This window comes from Hyla sarda, chromosome 1 (genome assembly GCF_029499605.1).
Source record: "Hyla sarda isolate aHylSar1 chromosome 1, aHylSar1.hap1, whole genome shotgun sequence".
Lineage (NCBI taxonomy): Eukaryota > Metazoa > Chordata > Amphibia > Anura > Hylidae > Hyla > Hyla sarda.
Window position 1 is genome coordinate 96,262,259 of NC_079189.1, and position 26,251 is coordinate 96,288,509.

Consider the following 26,251-nt stretch of genomic DNA (forward strand, 5'->3'; position numbering starts at 1 on the left):
CTCTGCTGACATCATGACCACAGTGCTCTCTGCTGACATCTCTGTCCATTTTGGGAACTGTCCAGAGTAGCATATGTTTGCTATGGGGATTTTCTCCTACTCTGAACAGTTCCTAAAATGGACAGAGATGTCAGTAGAGCGCACTGTGGTCATGCTGTCAGCAGAGAGCTCTGTGTTCCTAAAAGAAAAGAATTTCCTCTGTAGTATTCAGCAGCTAAAAAGTACTGGAAGGATTAAGATTTTTTAATAGAAGTAATCTACAAATCTGTTTAACTTTCTGGCACCAGTTGATTTAAAAAAAAAAAGTTTTCCACGGGAGTTTTTGTCTCAGACAGATTGATAAATCAGGGCCCATGTGTTTATATCTACAATGAATTGTAAATGTAATTTTGCTACATTGTTCCTAGGAGAGTGTAACTACACTAGCATCTCTTTATTTCCCCCTTTTTGTGGGCTACCTGCAGTGGTTTATTGGAAAATAAGATTAAGCCCTCTATATACTGGTCTACAATTGGGTAAATGTTGTTTGTAACCCACACAGATATAATGCCCACACATAGTTACAGTGATCTTCTTAGTGCCCAAACAGCAAAAGTGCCCATTTTGGACCTCACATAGTAATAGTGCTAGTCTAAGTACTCCCCATAGTAGTATTAGTTATCATTAGGCCCCTACACAGTAGTAATTCTCCCTTGTGCCCCTTAGACAGTAATATACAGTTTTGACAATAATATCCTTTATTTCTACACAGTTATAATTAATAGTGCCCCTTTGTGTATTGTGTAGCGACATAAAAGGGGGTGGTTATTTTTTTGGGGGGGGAGCAGAAGGGGGTATTATTAATGATACCCCGTTTTCTACCCTGAATAGCTATAAAAATTAACCTTGGGCCCAACAACATACAAACTCCCACTTTTGTTCCCCAAATAAGTAATTCTGGCCCAAATATACTGGCCGGTGATTTCATCACACCACCTAAGCCAGGATGCTGACATTCTGCCCATGGCCCTGGGAACATGTAAGCTGCAGGAATAAGGCAGCCCATGGCCTACAAGAGAAAGAATGACAGGGCAGGGTGGAAGGTATTAACTGTATCCATGTCCTGAGGACATGATAAAAGTTCAAACTGGCTTTTCCCTTGAGGATTGGGAGCAAAAAAATTGGAATCCCCAGGGGGCCACTATGGTTATGGGAAACCTGGACAATTGCCTATTTTCCCCCAATTACAGCCCTGTGATGACCTAATATAGAGCAGCAAAGGTAGTTGACAGATCTGCTTCAATGAAGTCAGTAAAATGCTTTCTGGAAACATTTTGCTGTTTAGATTAGAAAGTCTCCGAGGAGTTAAATGAAAAGCTTCATAATAGAGAAAGATTTAGATCTGTGTAACTTCTCATTACTAAGCATAGGCAATCCATTACTTGTATTTTTAAAGCATTTCTAATAAACAGTAAGGCTATGTTCACACTGAATTTAGTGGTTACATCACAGGTATCCGTCATTATCTCAATCCCCGACATTGAAGCCACTGAAATGAATGGTATGTGCTGCTCTCCACTAAAGTATACGTCGGGATCCTTATTTCGGCAGGATGCCAACAGATACCTGTGATGGAAGCCCTAAACATGGTGTAAACCCAGCCTAAGAATACACTTAAAAAATCTGTTACTCCCAAAAGTTTGCCATTGATACTCTATGTCATATAATGAATGTGTCATTTTTTTAAAAGGGGTATTCCAGGATTTTTTTTTATTTGACTATGCTGCAGGGGCTGTAATGTTAGTGTAGTTCATAATATAGTGTCTGTACCTGTGTGTGACGGTTTTCTCACAATTCTTCTGTGATTTTCACTCCAATATTTATTTTTAACAGCATACGAAATGACTGTTGTCTCAGATTTTTCCCAGCTTGCAATGCAGTCGAAACCTGACTCACTAGTAAGCTGATGACAGGGAGCCTGTCTGCTTCAATGGGTAGAGCGATCGCTTGGTGGGAGAGAGATCAATCTGCAACTAATGCAATAGCTGTAGGCACCCTGATTGAAAACCACAGGTCTTTTGAAGGGATGCAGCTCATTTATGTTTCAATGGGTGGGGTGGCTGATGTGTGGGAGGGAGGAACATGGAATTATGGGATTTGTAGTCAAAAAAACAAAATTCAAACAGGAAATACCAGTTCACAAAAAGCTAGCCACAGTGTTATGGTAATCTCACAGCATAGCCATTTAGCCCCAAGACAAGCACAGATCCTTCCTAAGCATGTCCATTACTGTCTGCCAGGTACGTACTAACATCACTTTATGGGGGATAATCCCTTTAACTGTATTATACAAACCTTGTGGCTTAACTTGAATCTTGGACCATGCAAAGTTTTGCAAGAAATTATTAAAGTTTACCTGAGGAAATCGCATAAGGAATAATATTCAACTTTCACTTTTGCAGCGAGGATCTCTTTGAATGCCTGAAAGATGGGACAGGATAAATTCAGTCACAATACACTGTACATTTTGTTCTTAGATTAGTTATGAATTATTAGGTAAGCAAGTGAAGCTCCTTGGAACAGAGCAAACTGTTCCTGTAAAACAAAAACCTCTTCAGAGAATATTATTGAACAATTTATAAAACAAATGAGCCATTTATTTAAAGTGCATTAAACTTTAGTCCATTAGTGCACATTTATTCCCCTTTAGTATTTGTATTAGCCCTATAATTGCTTGATTATTTAGTATATCGATGTTTTTAGCCACAAACTTTTTATTTAAAATGACTGTAGATACAAATTTTACTTAGTATAGAGTTATTGGTCAAAGGGGCGGAGTCATCACTGGAGTGGGCTGCAGAAAGCATTGCACATAGAACATAAGAATAAAATACCATATTACCAACAAGATGGATATCTCCTGAACGGCTGCACGGATTTTCACCCAGTAGAATTAGTTAGAAACAGAGTCACCTGTATATTCGGGTTAGTGCGGGTGACCTTGTTTTCTAACTACTTTCTTAACTAACTACTATCTATTTAGATTCGGGATAAGTTCACATGTGGCAGATTTTTGTTGCAGAAATTAATCTCAAGGAATGGAGGTATTCTAGATAAATAGAACGGGTGCAGAAATTTCTTGAAAAAAATGTGAATTCATCTAAAAGGCATGTTCTGGTTATTAAAACTGATGGCCTAACCTTAGGATAGGCTATTAACAACTTGGGAGTGTCTAAACTTTCAGCACCCAATGCTGATCAGTAATTTGAATCGGTTACAGTGCTTGTGCAGCTTCTTCACAGTTTACAGTGCTTCTCACTGTACAACGTTGCTGCATTCATAGCAGCTGTGCATGGACCATCAGCTCTACACAACTGGATAGCCCATAAAATTTTATATCTATAATATAATGTAAAATTGTGCCCAAAGGTGGACAAAGGTTCAATATGTTCTCATTTTCCATGAGTATAATTTTTTTTGTACTTTTGTATTTTTGTGCAATGCAAAACCTGCAAAACAAGCGTGTTTATTATTAGATTATAACTTCAGTGCAAGTCAATGTGTAAAAAAAAAAAAAACAGACACACACGCATGCCAGTTAATAAATCCTTGTGTATTAGCTCTTATTTACAGAACAGAATAGGCGCTTATAATACAGAGCCCTTAAGTAAGTAACAGGCTTTTCCAGGACAAAACTGATGAGAGAGAGAGAGAGAGAGAGAGAGAGAGAGAGAGAGAGAGAGGAGAGAGGAGAGAGGAGGAGAGGAGAGAGGAGAGAGAGAGAGAGAGAGAGAGAGAGAGAGAGAGAGAGAGAGAGAGAGAGAGAGAGAGAGAGAGAGAGAGAGAGAGAGAGATTGTATTATTGTGCAATGCAAAACCTGCAAAACAAGCGTGTTTATTATTAGATTATAACTTCAGTGCAAGTCAATGTGTAAAAAAAAAAAAAACAGACACACACGCATGCCAGTTAATAAATCCTTGTGTATTAGCTCTTATTTACAGAACAGAATAGGCGCTTATAATACAGAGCCCTTAAGTAAGTAACAGGCTTTTCCAGGACAAAACTGATGACAGAGAGAGAGAGAGAGAGAGAGAGAGAGAGAGAGAGAGAGAGAGAGAGAGAGAGAGAGAGAGAGAGAGAGATATGAAACAATGAAAGAGGGATAGATATGAATAAAAGAAATCCGGATAGATAGATAGATATGAGATAGATAGATAAATTAAATTCCAAGGGAAGCAGCACAACCTTCTTAATAAACTGTAGTAGGTGCACGCTATATGGGTGCCTGGGTTAGGGCTCCACTTGTAATAGTACTCCAGAGAATAGCAGCACACAAAAATTGTGAAAAAACAAGGGTTTTATTGCATAATTCCAGTGCAAAAATCAGGATAGATAGATAGATAGCAACATCTCTGTAGTCTTAGTGGAATGTACTATCTCATAAAGGACAGCAAGATAGTATTGCTGACCATCAAAATGGTGTAACCAAGGAGAAGTGGTCGGTCCATTGTTATAAGCAACATTACCATAAAAATTTATCATAATAACAAGAGTCAAAAGAGTCCCTGTGGCCGCTTCCCTGGGAAACTACTTAGGACAGTTGACAGATGACCCCCATTTCTGACCCAAAGAGGAAGAACAATGAACACCCCACCATTATTAGGGGAGTTTTAAGCAGCCCAAAGAGTTAAGCAAGATCCCAAGCTGTACCACTCCATAAGATGAAATGGGCATACTATGGCCTCAATTATCCCTTGTTTATAATGATTCATTTGAGATTTTCCAGTGTAAAAATATGCATTTTGAACACTTGTTCTCCAAACAAAAGTTTCAATTGCGCAACTACCATTGGCACATCAGGAATTTCTTCCGACAACTACTGTAAAAAAAAAACAAAAAAAACACCTGAGCAAGGCAACTAGTAATTTTATATGGACTAAGTCCTGCATAATTCCATCTACTGGAGGCCACAAATGATGAACAGAATCACTTGTGGTGTCAGGGGCATCCTGTGGTGCCAATGAATGTCTATATAGCCTACCATCCTGTGCCGGAAGGTTTGCATATGGTTACAGCCCTACACCCCATGGCAAAGGTTTGTGAAAGCCACCTGGGACCTTCCACAATTCGATCTGGAAACATTGGTGTCTGAAGGATATTAAAACCATAGAACACTGCATGTGCCATCTCAAAGTAACTTTCCCTCCACTTTTCATTTATAATTGTTCTGGAGTTTTTGAATTATACCACATCCTTCCAAGATAACATTCTGTATGTCTGAGTCCAGCGCACCCACCCGGGGAATTATTTTTTTCTGAGGGTGTTGTACGATATTGAGATTATTTTTTCTAGGGGTAGTACCAATAATGTAATTTAAATTGTTCATCTTCCTTAAAGAGGTCACACAGATGTGCCTTGCCAAAGACAAAGGGGGAGATTTATCATTGCTTTTAGAGCGTTTTTTTGTCTATGTTTAGGCGCAGTTCAGGCGCAAGCAGCATATTTTGAGACTTTTATACGTCTTTTGATACAGACAGTTTCACTCTTTTTGCCTACCTGTAGAACTTTTTCTTTTTGACCATGCAGTGGTCACGTATTTATAATTTGCGACTTTTGTCAAAAGTCACTACTATTTTGTGCACAAAGGTTTTTTTTAGGCGCAAAGCTACACCACCTACCAGTAGGTGTGAGAATCACTTCTACCTTCCGCAATTCAACCTTTAACCTCTTGTGGACAACAGCGTCCCATTCCCCTTCTATGACACGCGCTTAGGAGCGGAGCGGAGGTCATAGCTGGGTGGTCCTGGCGGCTATCTGCCAACAGGACCCATCTCTAATGCCAGATATCACCGATCATGGTGATGCCCTGATTTAAACCCTTAGACATCGCAATCAAATTTGATTGTAGTGTCTAAAATGCAAGTAAAAATGTCCCGGCAGCTCTGTGAAAGTTGGCTCCTGCCAAATTCAGGACCCGGGAAAGTGTCTACTTCCCTCCCTCACAAGTGTCTAGAAAAAGTGTATGTGGTAGAGCTTTTCCCATCACAGCAGAGCTGCGCAAAATTCATCATCCTGCTGCAACTTCTTGATAAATAAGATACACGCTAGTCAAACCCACCACCCAAATAAACGTGGGAAAATAGCTCTACTGTAGACATTCTTTGATAAATCTGGGCCATAGATCTGATAAACATGAAACAAAAGAGGGTAAGCTATACTTTATATAATCTGAAATTGAGTGAGCCAATGCTTTGTCCCCCTATCCATTAGTGCCCCTTTAGTTACCAAACCATGGCAATGACCTCCTTCCAGATATAGTCTGGAGTATCCCCGGGTGTGCCGAAAGGGGCATGCACTTGAAGAGGATAAATGGAAGACCGAATGCAATCCAAACCTCCTTCCATGTCACTATAGTGTTACACAGGAGGACTTGGAGGTAGTTTAGTGTACTTCGAATGTAGCGCAGCATTCCCATGGGTTGGCAAAATCTTTTTCAAGAGCCTGATTAGAATGGCATAAGGAGCCATAAATCTAATTGAGGACACATTAGAAGAGACACACCAACTTTACGTTTGGAATATTCACATGTTCCTCCACATTGTGTATACCAATGACCAAACTGTTGCTCTACACTCACTTGCCTGTCCAGATAAATTTAGAAAATGCTTTTTGCAGACACACCACATCCAGATGCTTTAACAGAAGTGGCAAAGTTTGTTATGGGTACACGAATCGGGTGGGTGGAAGTTAATCATTTTGACCAGGTGACAGCCGCCCATCCAGGTCAGTGGTAATTTGACCCAGTCGTTCAACCCTGCAGGTATCTTGGTCAGTAGTAGAGGGCAGTTCAGGGAGCAGTTTTCATTATGTAGCTAGTTCTAATAATAATTAGACACTTCCTGTTCTACAGAGCAAACCTTTCAGCAGTATCCTCTCTATAATCACAGGCAGAACTAAAGTGAAAGGTGACAATTATATGCAGATAACACAGAGTCCACCATTTACAATAGTTGATGGTTGCAGCAACCAGACCCCCGCCCCCTACCCCCCTCTGCATAATGACCTCTACACCTAGAAAATGCTCCCACAGATGTCAACAAGGTCCTGTTCAGTATTTTGTTTACTCTGTCTATGAGGCTTCTTGTAAAACATATCTTGCCCGGAAAGCACATGCAATTTGGCTAAACCCCCCTGCTCCCCCCCCCCCCCCCCCCCCACACACACACAACTAAAATGTACTAAAAATGTAATTAAAAAATGTACAATGATAAAATAGAAACATATTAAATAAAATAATATAATTCTTTAATTCGGTATATGACTCCAATCAGTAAGAAAAAAACAAAACAACAACTGTCTACACTGATGTAGGAATCCTCTAGCAATGACATAGAAGCGACAGAAATGCCACAGTATAATGGGTTACATCCTGTAAACATGTTGGATATATATATATAGTAGGATAGCACCCTGACTGCTGCATTTAAAGCAGATGCTATTAGAAAATGCATAAATAACTGTTGTTGTCGGGAAATTGGCAGCAACTACCAGTACATTCAATATACTACTCACCACAACATTCATTACGCCCCTATGCTGATAACTGCCGGAACTGATTAACAATGCATGACTCATTGTTTTAAGCATTAACATATAGCTAGCTTAAATACTCACTTCACAGCCATTTCTTCAGATGTGTGAATATTATAATAAACTAACTGTAAACATTGTTGTAGCTGTGATAAAATTATGAGCAGACAAAAAGCAACATCATTTAAAAGTTCATACCGTACCGTAATGGTGGCATACCAGCAGAATGACATGCTGAGGTATACCGTGGCGTACCAACACCACCCGGACTAAATAACAGTATATGCTTAGAAATGAACCCCATGTAGTCACTAGTAGACTATGTTCAGTCCACTGACCTCTGTGGACCTGCCACTGGTACAGTATGCATCAGTATACCGATCTGTCAATATGTCAATGTATACCATATAAATGTAGGGTAGTTATTAGATGGGAGCCTTATAAGTGATGGAATATCTTGGATACCCTATGAATTTGTGAGATAACTTCAATGCAGCTGTATTGCAGCTGTTCCTGCACAGTGGAAGTTGAGAGTGCAGCCATGCAGGGAAAATGACAAATGTCCATCAGGATCAACGGGGATCCACAAGGTCAGATGGGAATCTATATATATGTAAGATATATGTAGAACCTATTAAAATCAGGATTGTCCCTACAGTTCACACTTCAGAGAGACTCATTCTGGAGATCTCATTCTGGAGATCTCACTTCCATGTATTTTCATGGCATCGAGCTTGTAAAGAGACCCTGGCGTGTTGGAGACCACCTGAGATTACTGAGAAAAAGAGAGATCTATTGGATCTCTACTGTAATGTCATCTCAACCCAGTGGTCTTAACTACAGATCAGATCTTATCCTTCACTATTGATTTTTAGTGTTTGTACATGTCATCCACCCTGAATTATATCTATAGTTGTTGAACTCGCATCATTTCTACTTTTTTTTTTTCTTGGAGTATGTTCACATTTGATGTTTGTAACACATTTTTTATGTACGGGCAATTCCCAGGTAGGATGGAAGAGTGTTAACTACACAGATGCAATCACCTAAAAAAAGAGCGTTTTCTTAGGCCAATTATTGGGAACTAGAAATCCTGCAAATGATAATTTAGCTTATAATTGACCTGTGTAAAGGAGCCTTAAAGAACATCTGCAGCGTTACAAACACTTATCCCCTATCCTCAAGATAGGGGATAAGTGTTTGATCGCGGGGGGTCCGAACGCTGGAGCCCCTGTTGATCTCCTGTACGGGGCCGCGGCTCTCCCATGCAGGGGGCGTGCCAGCCGCAGCATGACGTTGCGGTCGGCACGCCTCCTCCATATATCTCTATGGGAGAGGCGGGGAGGCAGCATTCGTGCACCCCTACTCCACCCCTAGACATCTTATCCCCTATCCAAAGGATGTCTGATCAGGGCAGGAGGATTGTGAAGTCATGGGCCCACCCCCTCGTGATGTCATGTCCCGCCCCCTCAATGCAAGTCTATGGGAGGGGTCATGACAGCTGTCACACCCCCTCCCATAGACTTGCATTGAGGGGACGGGGTGTGACATCACAATGAGGTGCGGCTGTGACATCATGATACTCGGGCCCTTGTATTGCTGGTCTTCAGGCACAGAATGAAGTTTGCTCCATGCACCAGATGACAGGGGGTCCTGCAGGAGAGATCGACGGGGTCCAGCGACGGAACACCCGCGATCAGACACCCCTTTAAGATAAAGTTGCAGTTGATCTATGAGCTTCCTGTTGCTTTATCATTCTAAGGCTATGTTCACACAGCAGCATTTTGGTGCTTCCACTCATATTCTGTTCTGCCAAGCTGGTAGTATATTTTTTGCAATCCGCATGGAATGTGCGCAGAATTTGTGCTAAATTTATGCACTATTTTATTAGTTCAACACACAGATTTCAGGCAGAGTTCACTTCAATGCGGGACCCTGCCAAAAAAAAAAATTGACACGTTTATTCTTTGTGGAACAAGAATGCAGAATTTCTGCAGCCAAAATTCTGTAGAAAAAAATTTGCTGTCTTAATGTGACAGTGGAAGTTCCATTAACCACAACGTTTCCTTTGTGGTGTCCCGGTACCGTATTTCATACCGTACCTTGTGGTGGGGTCCCCAAAGTCAGAGTCCCTAGGAACAGTGGGGTCCTCTTCTTTAGGAGTTAGCTAAAGTTAGTTAGCTAAAGTTTGTGCAAATAAAAGTGTAAATATGTATATTCAGGATGCCTACCTTGTTAGCGTCGCAGGACCTGCCGGTCGTGTGACTTGGTTCACAGAACTCTATGGTTTGCTAAAGGACCTTTGGTGGTTCTAATCAGGTGATCACCCACAATCCTATGTAACAGTGGGTGACAGCTGACGTGGACCAATCTAAAATGGTTCAGCCCCTGCCCATATAAGGAAGCTGCAGCCATTAATCTCTCTCTTGGGTTGCTGACTCTGGATGAGGTAGGACCTAAAACTACCTCTAAATCCAGCGGATCTATGCTACAAAATCCTCCTTAACTAAAGAGAACTTACCGAACCCAGCCAACTGTCGGTCATTGCCGTGCTGTTTATAGACTCTAGTACCAGTTTTTCAGTTCAGCACAGGTTGTGGACAATCCATTATTCTACACTCACCTATCGCTCTTGAGAAGGGTGGCAATAGGCCCAACATTACCTCAGAGTTTGAACCCTCACCCTGGCGTCACGAGTGACAAGGGTTAAATTAACCCCTCATGTACTACAGCAACACCCCAACTACCCTACACCCCCTGAGGCATACCACAAAGCCTGTTTGGCGTCTGACGAACAGGATTCGGTTGTGTGCCTGCTGCTGTTGCCACTAGTGAAATTGTACTCCCCCCAATATAACGGACTTTATTCATGTGCTGTAAACCGCTTTATTGTGTACAAGATCGGCGCGCGTGCTGCACAATACAAGGGGGCCATGCGAAAAGTAAGGGGGGAGGCGAAGATTTATTCGCAGCAAGAATGTGTAAACTGCGAAATGAATACATGCTGCGATCCTCTGGTCCGGTCAGCACAGGAAGAGTTAACCTGCTGTCGGAGAAGCGCAAGAAAGAAGTCTCACGCTGTGCCACGCCCCGCCCCTGGGCGTGGCTGCCAAGTTGCTGCATCACAGCCGAAAGGGAACTTAGAGACAGAGGAGTAGTTTCTGGGAGGACTGGAAATCGGGGCTGCACCGATGACGTTCTTCCTGCCGGCAGCCATTTTGGGGAAGCCCAATATAAAAGAGACCCTGCACAGCGACCTCTTCAGTCTGCACAAGGAGCCGGAGAGTACAAACATGGAGTAGAGCAGCGTTCCACATGGTAAGAACATCAAAATGGCGCCGGAGCAACGGAAAGTTGTGGCGGTCGCAGCCCAACTGTTCCAGGATATTGCCGACCGTCTGCAGCGGTTGTCATTGGACGAAGAGGGGGCCTGCAATTTTCCCCTACTGCCCTATGATTATGATGATGACTGGCCGGATACACCTCCATGAGACAGCGCTGGGACACCTAGAGTAGCATCGCCGGTGAGATTGTCCCCTCACCACAGGACTTGGGGCTCATGGGCCAAAATCCCATCGGAGGAGTCTGCAGCGAGTACCCCGCCAGAGGCGGCCTTTTCTTCCTCCTCCAGCCCTGAGCCTGAAATACCCCTATCCAGCCTGCAGAGTGCACGACTGGGCTCACCAGATTTGCCCCAGTGGATTTTTGTGGACGAGCTGGGATTCATCGAATATATGCACTCGGTTCTACAACCCATACCTGGGAAGCCACTCCCACCAATTCCAACCGCACAAAGAGAAAGGGCCCATCAGGAAGCCGAGTAGGCTGAGTTGATGGACAAAATAAAGGCCCGACATAGAGAACTGTACGCCCCTAATGTGCATTTGCCTTCTGAGGAAAGGATTCGTTATCAGGAGACTACTAAAGAAATGGAAGCACTGTTCATCCGCAAGTGGGATCATCCCCGAGAAGGGGAGGAGCCTTTAGAACGACAAAGAGCAACTGTGGCCAACTTCGACAAGGTCAGAGGTTATGGGACACTCATAGACTGCGATACAGGGCAAACCATCCTCATAAACCGGCGAGCAGTACAGAGGCCATATCTTCATAAAAAGTTCTACTCTTTGGAGGTGGGTGAGATAGTGGAGTACACCCCCGTCCAGGGCCTGCATAGAGAATCGGCTGCTGCGGTCACAAGACCAACAGCCCCAACACAGCTTCCCTTCAAATACTTTCCGTCTACAGATTGGGAATCAGATCCCTTCAACCTGAGGCTGAAATGGTCTGCTGCTGATGCCTCCACTACTGTACTCAAGGAGGAGGAGCCTCCCTAACAACAGTCATCTTCCTCGTATAGCAAAGTGCCAAGGCCTGCTCAGGACCAAGAAAGTAGGCCCAAATTGCGGGCACCAAAGACCGTACCTAGACCCTCTCGGAGCAATGAGAGTTTGTCTGTTTCCAGGGTACCAACGAAAGTGCTCTGGCCCACTCCTGGCATGGAGATGGTGCTAAAACCTTTTGCACCAACCTTGATCACGACCAGTAAACCCCTGGTCACTTTGAATCCCACTGTTACCCATTCTACTCTCACCAATGTGATGTGGGAGAGTTATATCAACTCCCAGCCAGCCCCTGATGTTGGAAGGGCTAGGGGCTCTACAAGAGGAACAAGAAGAGTTAGAAAGAATGTTTTCTGAAGGACTGTAAAGTAATGACTGTTGCTTTTCTTTGCTAACCACTTTTGTTTTCCAGTAACCAAGCCCAAGAAAATTGTGCCTAGCAGGACTATGCTAAGACTGTTCCAGTTCCAAGTTCAGCAACGTAACCACTAAGCTTTGTGCCTGACCATTAGGTCAAGAGACTCCTAGTCAGTAGGAGATTCGTAAGTTTTGTGCCCGGCTGATTGTGGTAAAGCCGTGTTTCCCATAGACTCCTAGTGTAGGTGGACTGCAGATCCTTACACATCCATTTTGTGTATATCTCTATTTATGGGACTTTCTTGCTAAAAATGGCACTTATCAGGTGTATGCGCCTGAACCTTGTTGGAGAGTTAATAAATATGTAAACTTGTATAATAAAAATGTATATGGTTCTTGTGCACAGAAAAATAGGCTTGTGTCTGTGTACATAAAAAGTAGTTAAAGGTTGTACACGGAAAATTCCCGCTAGATGCACGTGTACACTAAAAACAAAAAACGTAAATAATTCTTGTATACATGTACATACAAAGGTATAAAACATACTAAAAAGGTGTTTTAGTAGTTGCTAAATAGGTAATTCTCCCGGCCCCTCCGAGAGTAGCATTCCAGTCGCCAATCGCTAGCACCTGTCTCAGAAAAAGATAAAAATAGTAAACTACCCTTAAGGTATCAAGACTAACTACTAAGCAGTACTTGCACACATAGTACCTCATATAGCTCACTTAAATGTACTTACCTCAGTCTTTTCAGTATACCAAACAAAACCATATCTCACACTCAAGAAACATTTTAGGAATTGTAGCCTATCAATATTCAATTCCTGCCACTGTTAGGTACACTAATCTTTATTCTCTGTCCTACGTGTGTGAGATGCTCTACCTGGCCAGTAGGTGCTCTTGCAAAGTAAAATTAAACACGTATTTCTAAAGGTAACCTAGGTAAGGTTATTCTGTTGTGTTCTAGGGGTAAGTAGCGTGTAGCGGATAGACCCTAGCAGCTAAACTTATTGGTAGATAGCCTCAGACAAGCCAATATAACTTTTGTGTACTAACAGGTGACTCATCGTGGCAAAACAAAAGAAAATGTGGTGAGATTTCAAAAATGTTTAGTCAGCTTGAAGCAAAATGTATAGAGAGCTGCATAAATCTCTAGTTAGCCTCATAAATGTATAGAGAGAGCTATAAAAATGTCTAAGGAGCTAGAAACTAAATGATAGATAGCTTCATAATTGTCTAGTGAGCTTCATAATTGTCTAGTGAGCTTCATAATGTCTAGATAGCTTCATAATGTCTAGTAAGCTTCATAATTGTCTAGACAGAATGCTAGTCAGAGAAAAAAGAAACATGTCTAGAGAATTTAAAGGTGTCTAATGTTTACTCAAATTTTGTCAGGATGTGAATTTTGGTTAGTAATCCTGTCCTAGTCCCTCTGCCTTAGGGGACAGGCGTCGGGGTCGACTTGTTTTAAGTAAGGAGGTTTGTGGTGTCCCGGTACCGTATTTCATACTGTACCTTGTGGTGGGGTCCCCAAAGTCAGATTTCCTAGGAACAGTGGGGCTCCTCTTCTTTAGTTAACCCCTCATCACCCCTCAGTTAGCTAAAGTTTGTGTAAATAAAAGTGTAAATATGTATATTCAGGATGCCTACCTTGCTAGCATCGCAGGACCTGCGGGTCATGTGACTTGGTTCACAGAACTCTATGGTTTGCTAAAGGACCTCTAGTGGTTCTAATCAGGTGATCACCCACAATCCTATGTAACAGTGAGTGACAGCTGACGTGGACCAATCTAAAATGGTTCAGCCCCTGCCCATATAAGGGAGCTGCAGCCATTAATCTCTCTCTTGGGTTGCTGACTCTGGATGAGGTAGGACCTCTGCAACTTCCAAAGACAATACTAGGCCCAAGCCTTGCAGCCTCAGCCTACACTGAAGACTGTGAGTTCTTATCATTCCACGCTATCTCTGCAAGACCACTGGACCTAAAACTACCCCTAAATCCAGTGGATCTATGCTACAAAATCCTCCTAAACTAAAGACAACTTACCGAACCCAGCCAACTGTCGGTCATTGCCGTGCTGTTTATAGACCGTTACTTTTACTGCATGTACAGAAAATCTTCAGTAAAGTTTCTACCAGTTTTTCAGTTCAGCACCGGTTGTGGACAATCCATTATTCTACACTCACCTATCGCTCTTGGGAAGGGTGGCGATAGACCCAACATTACCTCAGAGTTTGAACCCTCACCCTGGCGTCACGAGTGACAAGGGATAAATTAACCCCTCATATACTACAGCAACACCCCAACTACCCTACACCCCCGAGGCATACCACACCTTCCTGTAGCAGAATTTCTGAGCTGAATTTTTTCATTAGATTCCACACGGAAATTCCACCATGTGAACATACTGTAATGCTGGTCATACATATTAGACAGCTGTTAGCCAAATGTTTGTTCATCCAACAGCTATTCCTCCTGACCAACCATACACATGAATGCCTGGCTTGGTCGATTATGCATGTCTTCTCAATGGGGAGAAGGAACTAAGCGCTTCATAAACACCCCTGTTCTAGGTTAAAAAAAAATTGCCGGCAATAGTCTATATACCTAAGACCCTGCATAAAGAGCTTGCATCAAATTCCATTTGAAAGTTTTTAAAACTAAAATCTATGAAATATTCCGTAAACTACCAATACTGTATTTGACCTGAGTGGTCTCTGGAAAGGATGCCACATAAGCTTTAGAATAATAAAAAAACATTATGCTCCTTTTATTCCATTACAATAAATGCTATTAAACTATGAATGATTGTTGTGGTTTCTAGGCTGGGAAATATGCTCAGATGATTACATTATTATAGAGATGGGATTTACTGTATATACTCAAGGGATATTTAGTCATTCTAGTTATTTCACTTTAAATAGGTATCTCCATCTTATAAAGTGATAGTACATTGTTACAATTGTCACCAATTGATCATGAGAAAGAAAGGTCTCGGTGTTCTGTTAACACTGTATCCTAGTTACTGTTTGTTCCTGCACAGCAATGTCTCTATAGCTGTGCAGGGAACTGGATTGCAGCCCCATGCATGTGAACGTAGCCATCTGTAGTTCTCTGCAGCCAGAGGCACCATAGTTTAGAGAAAACAAGAAAGAGCATGTAGTACTAAACCAGCAACCTGACCGCTTCATTCTCGGGCTTAGTGGGGGTCCAAGAGGTTAAAAGAGTACTCCCAAGGAAAACTTTTTTATTTTTTTAGATCAACTGGTGCCAGAAAGTTAAACAGATTTGTAAATTACTTCTATTAAAAAATTGTAATCCTTTCAGTAATTTTAAGGGGCTGTATACTACGGAGGAAATGTTTTTCTTTTTGGATTTCTCTTATGTCACGACCACAGTGCTCTCAGCTGACCTCTGCTGCCCATTTTAGGAACTGTCCAGATCTAGAAGAAAATGTAATCTGGTCCACTCACAGCTTCATGAGGTGGGCCAACATAAAGCTACAACTGACTGGGTTAGACTAGCAGTTTTTACAACCTGCCAACTGGCACATCTTTCACGGGGTACTCCGCTGCTCAGCGTTTGGAACAAACTGTTCTGAACGCTGCAGTCGGTGTCGGGAGCTTGTGATGTCACAGCCCCGTCCCTTCAATGCAAGTCTATGGGCGGGGGCGTCATAGCTGTCACGCCCCTTCCCGTAGGCTTGCATTGAGGGGCGGAGCGTGACGTCACACGGGGGCGGAGGCGTGATGTCACACACCGCCGACCCTGCGGTCGTCAATACTCAGACCCGGAGCGAACACGCTCCGGGGACTGATTACAAACGGGGTGCCGTGTGCAAGATCCCGGGGGTCCCCAGCAGCGCGACTTCCGCGATCAGGCATCTTATCCACCATCCTTTGGATAGGAGATAAGATGTCTAAGCACCGGAGAACCCCTTTAAAGCTCAAGAACTCAGTTGTTCACAACAAAAACAAAGACAGACCACTTAAGCAATCTAACCCATCGCTAAAGTATATATATATATATATATATATATATATATATATATATTTACTAGTTGTGTATGAAAAGGACCAGACTATAACAGTCTATGTAAGATTAGCTGGAGAGTTTGCAATTACGGTACCTCTTTGTCAATCACCAGTAGTTCCACGTCAGATTTGCACACACATGATGTAAGTCTTTCATTAGTAACAAGGCCAATATCCTGTCGAAATAAAGAAAAGAATGAATCAATATGCTGTCTAAAAGACTTGTTCACGTTGTGAGGCATGAATTATCAGTGCTCACAGGCATCGATCACCCATTGATATTTCAGATGTGAAAATATTTTCTTTAACCTCTTCAGGACACAGGGCATGTGGATACGCCCTGCATTCCGAGTCCTTAAGGACACAGGGCGTATCCATACGCCCGTGGGAAATCCGGTCCCAACCGCTAGCCGGTTGGGGACCGGAGCCGGATGCCTGCTGAAATCATTCAACAGGCACCCCAGCACATCGCCCAGAGGGGTCCTGAGACACCCCCCCCCCCCATGTCGGCGATCGGAGAAAATCGCATGTCAATTCAGACATGCGATTTTCTCCAATTCTGGGCTGATCGGGTCTCTGGTGACCCGATCACCCAGAAAATAGGGCTGATCAGAGTTGTCAGCAACAGCCCCGATCAGCCTAAAGGATAGGAGTGAGGTCACAGAGCTGCCATCACGCCCCCTCCAATAGACTTGCATTGAGGGGGCGGGGTGTGACATCACACGGGGCGGAGTCGTGACGTCACGATATCCCGTCACCGTGGTCTGGAGGCGTTAGGATGAGACTCCCACGATCTGACATCTTATCCCCTATCCTTTGGATAGGGGATAAGATGTATAGGGGCAGAGTACCCCTTTAAATCAAGACTTTTTATTCTTATCAATTCAGCTTAAAATTCAAGGGGTACTGAGGATCATATAGATTTCTACTACACTGTATTCTCTCTGCAACCCACATAAGACTTGAATATACCTACACACATTAGATAAATTTTTTTGGCCAAAATTCCATCAATTGTATATGGGTAACTGTAAAGTCACACTAAGTCCAGAGCTACCAGAAATATAAGCACATGTAATAGCAGTATAGCTGGATTCATAGTTTTTGTAGGTTCAGTTTTAACAAAAAATGCAGAGGCTGGGAATTTGTTGGTGGTCAGTAGGATAATAGTTATTGCCATTTTGGAGTTTCTTATGACTTAATTCACCCACAGGATGGACCAAGAAAATGTTTATTTTTATTATAAATATATATATATTTTTGCACATTGAGGTATAAGAGTAACTGTCAGTTAACCTTGGTAAGGCTAGGTTTCCACACAGGTTTTTCTGCCATTTTTTGGATAGCTTCCACTGCAATTTTTGAGTCAAAGCCAGAAGTGTATTCTAAAGGAATAGGACATATAAAGGAAGGACTTATACTTCTCCTGCCTGTTTGATCCACTTCTGTATTTGGCTCAAAAACTGCAGTGAATAAAATCCCCATAAACCCACCAGGACAAATATATGCAAATAATTGCAGTGGCAGTTTTCCTAAAAAATGTCAGAAAAAAAAGCTGCACTATTCTGCATTTTCCTTATCCACCCACAGCACAATAAAATGCACCAATTGCAATTGCTTTGTGACACTAGTTATATTTTTAAGGTGGGATTTTTCCTGGTCAAGAAGATGCGTAAGGCCAATTCTGCCGTCAAAAAACGCTGCGGCCAGACGTTAGCTGTAAGTCAATGAGAAGTCGCAAATTTCGAATTCCACTTTGCGTTTTTTCACTTTGGCGTTTTTTTAATTCTTTTGGCGTTTTTCCACTTTTTCAGCGTTTTTTTTCGCTCTTTGGCGTTTTGGAAAAAACGCTGTAGTTCCCTAAAACCAGCATTTTTTGTCAAAATCGTGGCGTTTTGCTCCAATAGAAGTCTATGGGAGTGAGAAAACGCAAGGAAAAACGCTATGTGGATTTTAACTTTGGCATTTTTGCAGGCGGTAATCTTTTTTGGACTTTAGCGATCCAAAAAAGTGATGTAATTTTAATAAAATTTCGTAGGGTACCATTAAATAAAAAAAAAAAAAAATATACAGTAGTGAAGGAAAAAATTGTATCTAACAAAATGTATATTATTGAAAAAATATATATATTACTATTATGTGTGCGGGGAAATACAAATGTAGCCGACAATTATAAAATTTATTGTGTGTGTGTTTTTCACTTTTTTGCTTTATTTTTTTACATTTTTTTTTAGTTAGTACTACTACTCCCAGCATGGAACACACTGTTCCATGATGGGAGTAGTACTACCTGTACAAATAGACAGATCGCACGCTGCGATCTTTCTGTATAGTATATAGATGCGGCGGCCGCTCTTCTATGGTCCCCTGCCCTGACGTATATTTACACTTATTCATATTTCCAGCAGACCTGTAATTGGCCAGATGGTTCCAGCCAATCACAGCTCTCTGTGAGAAATAGGAATATGTGTATGTTACGCCGAGCGCTCCGGGTCCCCGCTCCTCCCCGAAGCGCTCGCAGTGTTCTTTTATTCGCAGCGCTCCGGTCAGACCTGCTGACCGGGTGCGCTGCGATATTGCTCCCAGCCGGGATGCGATTCGCGATGCGGGACGCGCCCGCTCGCGATGCGCATCTCGGTCCCCGTACCTGACCCGTTCCCCGTCTGTGTTGTCCCTGTGTGCGCGGCCCCGCTCCTTAGGGCGCGCGTGCGCCGGGTCTCTGCAATTTAAAGGGCCAGTGCACCAATGATGGTGCATGGCCCAATCTCCCTGATTAGTTCCACCTGTGCACTCCCTACTTATACCTCACTTCCACTGCACTCACTTGCCGGATCTTGTTGCCCTTGTGCCAGAGAAAGCCTTTCCTTGAGTGTTCCTAGCCTGTGTTCCAGACCTCCTGCCGTTGCCCCTGACTACGATCCTTGCTGCCTGCCCTGACCTTCTGCTACGTCCGACCTTGCTCTTGCCTTATCCCTTGTACCATGCCTATCTCAGCAGTCAGAGAGGTTGAGCCGTTGCCGGTGGTTACGACCTGGTTGCTACCGCCGCTGCAAGACCATCCCGCTTTGCGGCGGGCTCTGGTGAAAACCAGTAGCAACTTAGAACCGGTCCACCGACACGGTCCACGCCAATCCCTCTCTAACACAGAGGATCCACCTCCAGCCTGCTGAATCGTGACAGTAGATCCGGCCATGGATTCCGCTGAGGTGCCGCTGTCAAGTCTTGCCGACATTTCCACGGTGATCGCCCAGCAATCCCTAATGATCACCCAACGAAATCACCAGCTGTCATACTTGACCACCGTGACACAGCAACTTCAGTCACAGATACAGCAGCTGCTGCCGCAGATACAGCAACTTCAGTCACAGACACAGCAGCTGCAACAGCAACAACCATCTCCTCCGCCGGCTCCTGCAACTCCTCCGCAGCGACCGGCCGCTCCTAACCCCCGCTTGTCCCTGCCGAACAAATTTGATGGGGACTCTAGACTCTGCCGTGGTCTCCTGCCTGGGAAGGCCCTGCCATGTGCCACACCGTTCGGAGCACCTCTCTCACAGTATCCTTTGCAATCCACCCCTGTGCCTCCCGCCGAGGAGGCTATGCAAGTGGATCGATCTCGCCTGACGCCTGAAGAGAGGACTCGCCGCAGAAAGAAAGATTTACTTCTATACTGCACTGTGCGTTACCACACAGAACCCCTGCTCTTGAGCATGGAACTGCATCTCGAAAAAATTGAACTTTTTGTTTTCCCCAAATGCTCCTCTGAAGTCCTCCTCGGTCTGCCATGGCTCCAACGTCACTCCTCTACCCTTGTCTGGACCACCGGGGAGATCAAGAGCTGGGGTGCTTCTTGCCACAGAAAATGCCTCACGTCTGCTCCCAGTCCCGTCAGTCAAACCTCTGTGTCTCCTCCTTTACCTGGTCTCCCCAAGGCCTATCTGGACTATGCTGTGTCTCATCCTCACAGCCCCCGTCCTGTTAACACTCTGCCCCGTGCCAAGCTTTACCCTCTTCCCTCCCTCCCCACTCCCACGCCTTCTTGTGTGCCCGCTGTTGATGAGGTTTCCCGGGGCTTCGCCACCGTCTGGAAAAAGACTCTAAAATCCCTCATACTAGCCTCATCCCGGGTGAAGAAGCTTGCCGAAGAAAAAAGAAGAACTCCTCCTGTTTTTGTGTGGCTCTCCACCAAGTATATCCGCTTCCGTGTCCCCAGTTTTAATCTGGGACCACGTTATCTTGGACCCTTTGTAGTTAAGTGCCCAGAGGAGAGATGTTGGGAACCTGAGGACAACATCCTGGACAAAAGTCTTATCCTCAGGTTCTCAGGCTCCAAGAAGAGGGGGAGACCCAAGGGGGGGGGGTACTGTTACGCCGAGCGCTCCGGGTCCCCGCTCCTCCCCGAAGCGCTCGCAGCGTTCTTTTATTCGCAGCGCTCCGGTCAGACCTGCTGACCGGGTGCGCTGCGATATTGCTCCCAGCCGGGATGCGATTCGCGATGCGGGACGTGCCCGCTCGCGATGCGCATCTCGGTCCCCGTACCTGACCCGTTCCCCGTCTGTGTTGTCCCTGTGCGCGCGGCCCCGCTCCTTAGGGCGCGCGCGCGCCGGGTCTCTGCAATTTAAAGGGCCAGTGCACCAATGATGGTGCCTGGCCCAATCTCCCTGATTAGTTCCACCTGTGCACTCCCTACTTATACCTCACTTCCCCTGCACTCCCTTGCCGGATCTTGTTGCCCTTGTGCCAGAGAAAGCCTTTCCTTGAGTGTTCCTAGCCTGTGTTCCAGACCTCCTGCCGTTGCCCCTGACTACGATCCTTGCTGCCTGCCCTGACCTTCTGCTACGTCCGACCTTGCTCTTGCCTTATCCCTTGTACCATGCCTATCTCAGCAGTCAGAGAGGTTGAGCCGTTGCCGGTGGTTACGACCTGGTTGCTACCGCCGCTGCAAGACCATCCCGCTTTGCGGCGGGCTCTGGTGAAAACCAGTAGCAACTTAGAACCGGTCCACCGACACGGTCCACGCCAATCCCTCTCTGACACAGAGGATCCACCTCCAGCCTGCCGAATCGTGACAGTGTATATATACGGCCGTGCAGGGGACCATAGGAGAGCGGCCACTGCATCTATACATTATACAGGAGGATCGCAGCGGCTGTCAGAAGTGATACCCGCTGTGATCTTTCCATAACTGCAGGTAATACTACTCCCTACATGAAGCACACTCTGCCTCATGCTGGGAGCTGTAGTACCTGCATTAACAGACATATCAAAGCAGGTGTCAGAAGTTACACTTGCTGCGATCTGTCTATTAATACAGGTACTACAGCTCTCAGCATGGAGCAGAGTGTGCTCCATGTGGGGAGTAGTAGTGCCTGCTTAAGGACACATCACAGTGGATGTCACTACTGACACCCGCTGCTACCGACCTGTCTATAGCAGAGATGGAGCGACTGTATACATTGCGCGCATCCCTGCTCTGCACTATACTCCGGGCCGGCCACTCATTCATTCATCTTTTCCTCAGAGCTGTGATTGGCTGAAACCATCCGGCCAACCACAGCTCTGGGCGGAGTATAGTGCAGAGAGGCGAGCGATGTATAGACCCGCTCGCTTGGACAATATATGTCTGTAGTGCAGGTACTATCACTCCCAGCATGGAACAGTCTGTTCCATGCTGGGAGTAGTAGTACTACATAAAAAATGTTAAAAATTTATAAAATAAAAAAAAGTGAAGCACACACTTTATTAAAAAATAATAAAAATTGGGTTATAAAATATATACATTGCATTTAATAAAAAAAATTTCCATCACTGCTGCATCCTTTTTTTTTTTTTTTTGGTACCCAAGAAATTTTGGGTACCAAAAAAAAAATGCCAAGGTGCAATTTCCACACAAATGAAAAAAACGCTGGAAAAAACGCCAGAAAAAACGTATAATGACGTCACTTGCACTGGCGATTTTTCAGGCGTTTTTTGAATCCCTAAAAACGCAGTGCAAAAAACCAAGTGGAGACTTAGCCTTAAAGAGGTCAGAATTTGCTTACTGTAATCTCATATATAAGTAATATATTGTTCTACCTGTTGTGATAAATTCTAGAAATGTAATAAATATTTACCCCCACAAAATCTCCTTCTTCAACTTCATATAATGTAGAAGATGATGAACTTTGCTTCTTTGAACTGGACGCCTCTGTAGTTGCTTCTAATCGTCCAGATAACATTATATAACACTCGCATGGTACATGTCCTTGTTTAATAACTAAGGTTTTTGATTCATATCTGTAAAACATACACATCATACAATTATAGTAATGGAGAGTGACATGATAGAAACAACCAACACTTGTTCTTTCTTTGTTTTTCCCAAGCACACCAACTTCCTGGAGTCTGTGTATATGTCAGAGATAGAGATGATTCAATATCCCCTGCTTAGTGTGCCTCCAGCTGTCCCCCCCCCCCCCCGTGTAGTGTTTATCCCCCGATAAGAGCAGGCACACAGGGACTTGCGAGTCACTGAGCACACTCGCAGTGCACTCAAGATGTCTGAGTACACTGCGCATGCGCGGCAACTTGCTTGTCCCTGTGTGGCTGCTCGTAGCAGCGGATTACTGCTGCGAGCGCTACACAGGGGGGGGGGGGGACAGCTGGAGGCACACTATTGGGTGGGGTCACTGGCAGATCCGCAGCATAAGATACACTACGGATCCATTACATGTGACTCTACCCTAAGACTGTAAGTTCACATGGACAAGGAAAACTATTTTCTACTGTATCCTTTTACTGCATGACTCCATAAAATGAAGGGAACCTTCTGAGGAAGTAGTACAGCTGTTAGAGGAGAATCATTTTCCCACAAAGAAAAGTTGGTGCATATACTATATGTGAAGGAGTATGTGCTATTTTTAAGTAAAGTAACTTATATGACTGTATAAGTCTTCTCCCCCAGGATATACGTTTCCTCTTGGAACGGTGACTGTGCTATTGCCAGGCATACACTTTCCCATAATCCCCTTTGCTTACATGCACAGTGGAGACCAATTGCCCAAACTTTCAGTTGAACTGAGTATTTGTGACTGTCTTAAAGGGGTACTCCGGTGGAAAACCAATTTTTTTAAATCAACTGGTGCCAGAAAGTTAAACAGATTTGTAAATTACTTCTATTTGAAAATCTTAATCCTTACAGTACTCATGAGCTGCTGTATGCTCCACAGGAAGTTCTTTTCTATTTGAATGTCATTTCTGTCTGACCACAGTGCTCTCTGCTGACACCTCTGTTCATATAAAGAACTAAGTAATTAAAAAATCTGTTTAACTTTGTGGCACCAGTTGGTTTAAAACATATTTTTTTCCCACCGGAGTACCCCTTTAATAGATCATAACCAGGGGCATCATGTTATCAAAACAATGCACTTATAAGAATTTTTTGTTTCCCATTTACTGATCTGTACAGTCTGAACACTTACTCTTGGTAGATAAGATGCTGACAAAGTTCCAACTGTGTCTTCTCACGAAGACTCTGAAATGCTCTATTCTTCTTTAGACAAAACCGTATCTTGAAGGATAAAAACGTGTTATAAAGCATTAGTGTATTAGGGGTAATCCGAAGGCAAATTTTTTATTTTTTTTTACAAACCAACTGTTGCCAGAAAGTTAAGAAATCTTAAGCCTTCCAGTACTTATCAGCTGCTGTATGCTCAAGAGGAAGTTGTGTAGTTCTTACCACAGTGCTCTCTGCTGCCACCTCTATCCATGTTAGGAACTGTCCAGAGTAGGAGAGGTTTGCTTTGGGGATTTGCTCATGCTCTGAACTCGGACAGGTGGCAGCTGAAAACACTGTGGTCAGACTACTGTGGAAAGTACTACACAACTTCCCCTGGAGCATACAGCAGCTGATAAGTACTGGAAGGATTAAAGCAGATCTCTGGGATAGAAAAACTTGCCCCATATGTCTCAGCAGTCGGGGACCCCCCACCCCCGCACGCGCAATCTCCCGCGATTCTCTGGAATGGGTCATGTCGACCACCATACAAAGCGATGGCCAACACGCCCACTCAATGCATCTCCTTGGGAGAGCGGTGCACTCGGAAATCTCCAGCTCTCCCATAGAGCTGCATGGAGGAGGCATGTTGGATATCACTTTATGTGGTGATGAAAGTCCTCCATTTAGAAGGAGAGCCGGGACACCGTGATCACGGGGGGGTCTCAACGGTTGGACCCCGCTATCTGACACTTATCCCCTACTTATACTTAGGATAGGGGATATATTTTTTTATCCTGGAGTTCTCCTTTAGCATTTTTACATAAAAGTAATTTAAAAATCTGTATAATCTTGCACCAATTGATTGGAATTTTTTTTTTTCCAGTGTATTCTTTAACGGTTGATCGGTGTGAAGTTTAGTGAAGTTGCACTATATCTATTACATAACATCAGTGGAGTATAGAATAGGTTTCACACAGCACTTGGTCCATAAAAACGTTATTGTAGAAATCTGTAAAAGACATTACTGATGCATACAATGCATTCGAAAACATTTCAGACCCTTTCATTTTTTTAAATGTTGTGATGTTGCAGCCGTGCATCCACATGATGAGAATGTGAAAATATTAAAACAGGTAATAAAAACTGGTAATAGCGGATGATAACGGACTAACAACATCAGGTTTTTAAAAAAAACATTAAAAATAATGGATGATGGTCATCAGTTATCATCCGTTACTACCAGTTATTGCATCCGTTTTTTTTAATCCATTATTGTACAGGATGATATCTGTAGTGTGAAAAGGGCCTAAGAGTGTTGTGTAGTTTTCTTTGTGGGTTTTAATTTTTGCATGGTATTTACTAAGGTTTCCCTACATTTTGCTTTTTTTTTATATATACATGCTCCGATCTGTTGGGTTTTCCTCAACTGAAATCCACCCAATTTTCTGTCAGGAACATGCCCCTTTTCTGTGGCCACGCCCCCTTTTCCAGACGGGAACGCCCTCAGAAAAATGGAGAGTTAGTCAGTTTTTTCTAATTTCTGACGCAATGTGACAGAATTTAGGCGTAGTGAGACAGAATCTGACGCAATGTGCCAGAATCTGGCACACAACCCAACAAAACATGTCGGGTTCACAATAGTAAATCAAAGCCAGTATGTGTGGAGGCACAGATCTGAAGAAGGGTACAAATTTCCCAAGCACACAGTGGCTTCCATAATTTTTAAATGGAAAAGGTTTTGAAGAACCAGGACACCTATAACTCCTTAGAGAGGTTATCAGTGGTCACTCTGAGCTCAAAAGATCATGTGTGCAGATGGGAGAAATTTCCAAAAGGTCAACCATCACTGTAAGGGTCTATTCACACGGCAGAATTACCTCCACAATTCCGCTTCCTTCGGTGGTTCCTGGCTTGTGCGGAATTGGTGCAGAATCGGTGCAGAAATTCAGAAGTGTGAATGGGAATGCGAAATCCCACAGAAGTCTATCAGGCTTTCATTTGAGGTGGAATTTCACAAGCAGAAATTCTGCCATGTGAATAGACCCTAACACTCCACCAATCCAGGGTTTATAGCATAGTTTGTGGCCAGAAAGAAGCCTCTTCCAGGAAAAGACACATGAAAGCCCATATAGAGTTTGTAAAAAAAATCATCTAAAGCTGCTCCCGACCTGGTGTACATGTACCCCCAGGGATACGCAGAAGTTCTCCTGGGGGTATGTGTAAAAAAAAAAACATACCGTAATGGATTATATTACAGAGCTGCATTCACTATTCTGCTGGTGCAGTCACACTGGCCCTGATTTACTAAAAGCGGAGTGGAGTTTTCTTTGTGTTTTTTTTTCCCCCCAACAGATATTTTTCTACAGTATTTATTAATGTTTCCCTACATTTTTCACTTTTCCCTACCTTTCTCATTCAGCTCCATTGGGGGACACAGGAACCATGGGTATATCTTGCTGCCACTAGAAGGCTG

At 43.7% G+C, this 26,251-nt stretch overlaps 1 protein-coding gene across 3 annotated transcripts in view; it reads right to left on the reverse strand.

The window, feature by feature from the left end:
• The window catches only part of LOC130302034 (uncharacterized), a 147,347-nt gene that overhangs the window by 105,304 nt on the left and 15,792 nt on the right, over nt 1–26,251 (reverse strand). For all 3 annotated transcript variants that reach the window (XR_008852373.1, XM_056551663.1, XM_056551664.1), the window contains 4 exons: nt 23,762–23,850; nt 22,415–22,577; nt 16,397–16,477; nt 2,396–2,460 (listed from right to left, as the gene is read on the reverse strand). Coding sequence is in view for 2 of the 3 variants with exons in the window: in XM_056551663.1 (XP_056407638.1) it covers nt 2,396–2,460; nt 16,397–16,477; nt 22,415–22,577; nt 23,762–23,850 (398 nt within the window). In the remaining variant the exon portion in view is untranslated. The remainder of the gene's footprint in view (nt 1–2,395; nt 2,461–16,396; nt 16,478–22,414; nt 22,578–23,761; nt 23,851–26,251) is intronic.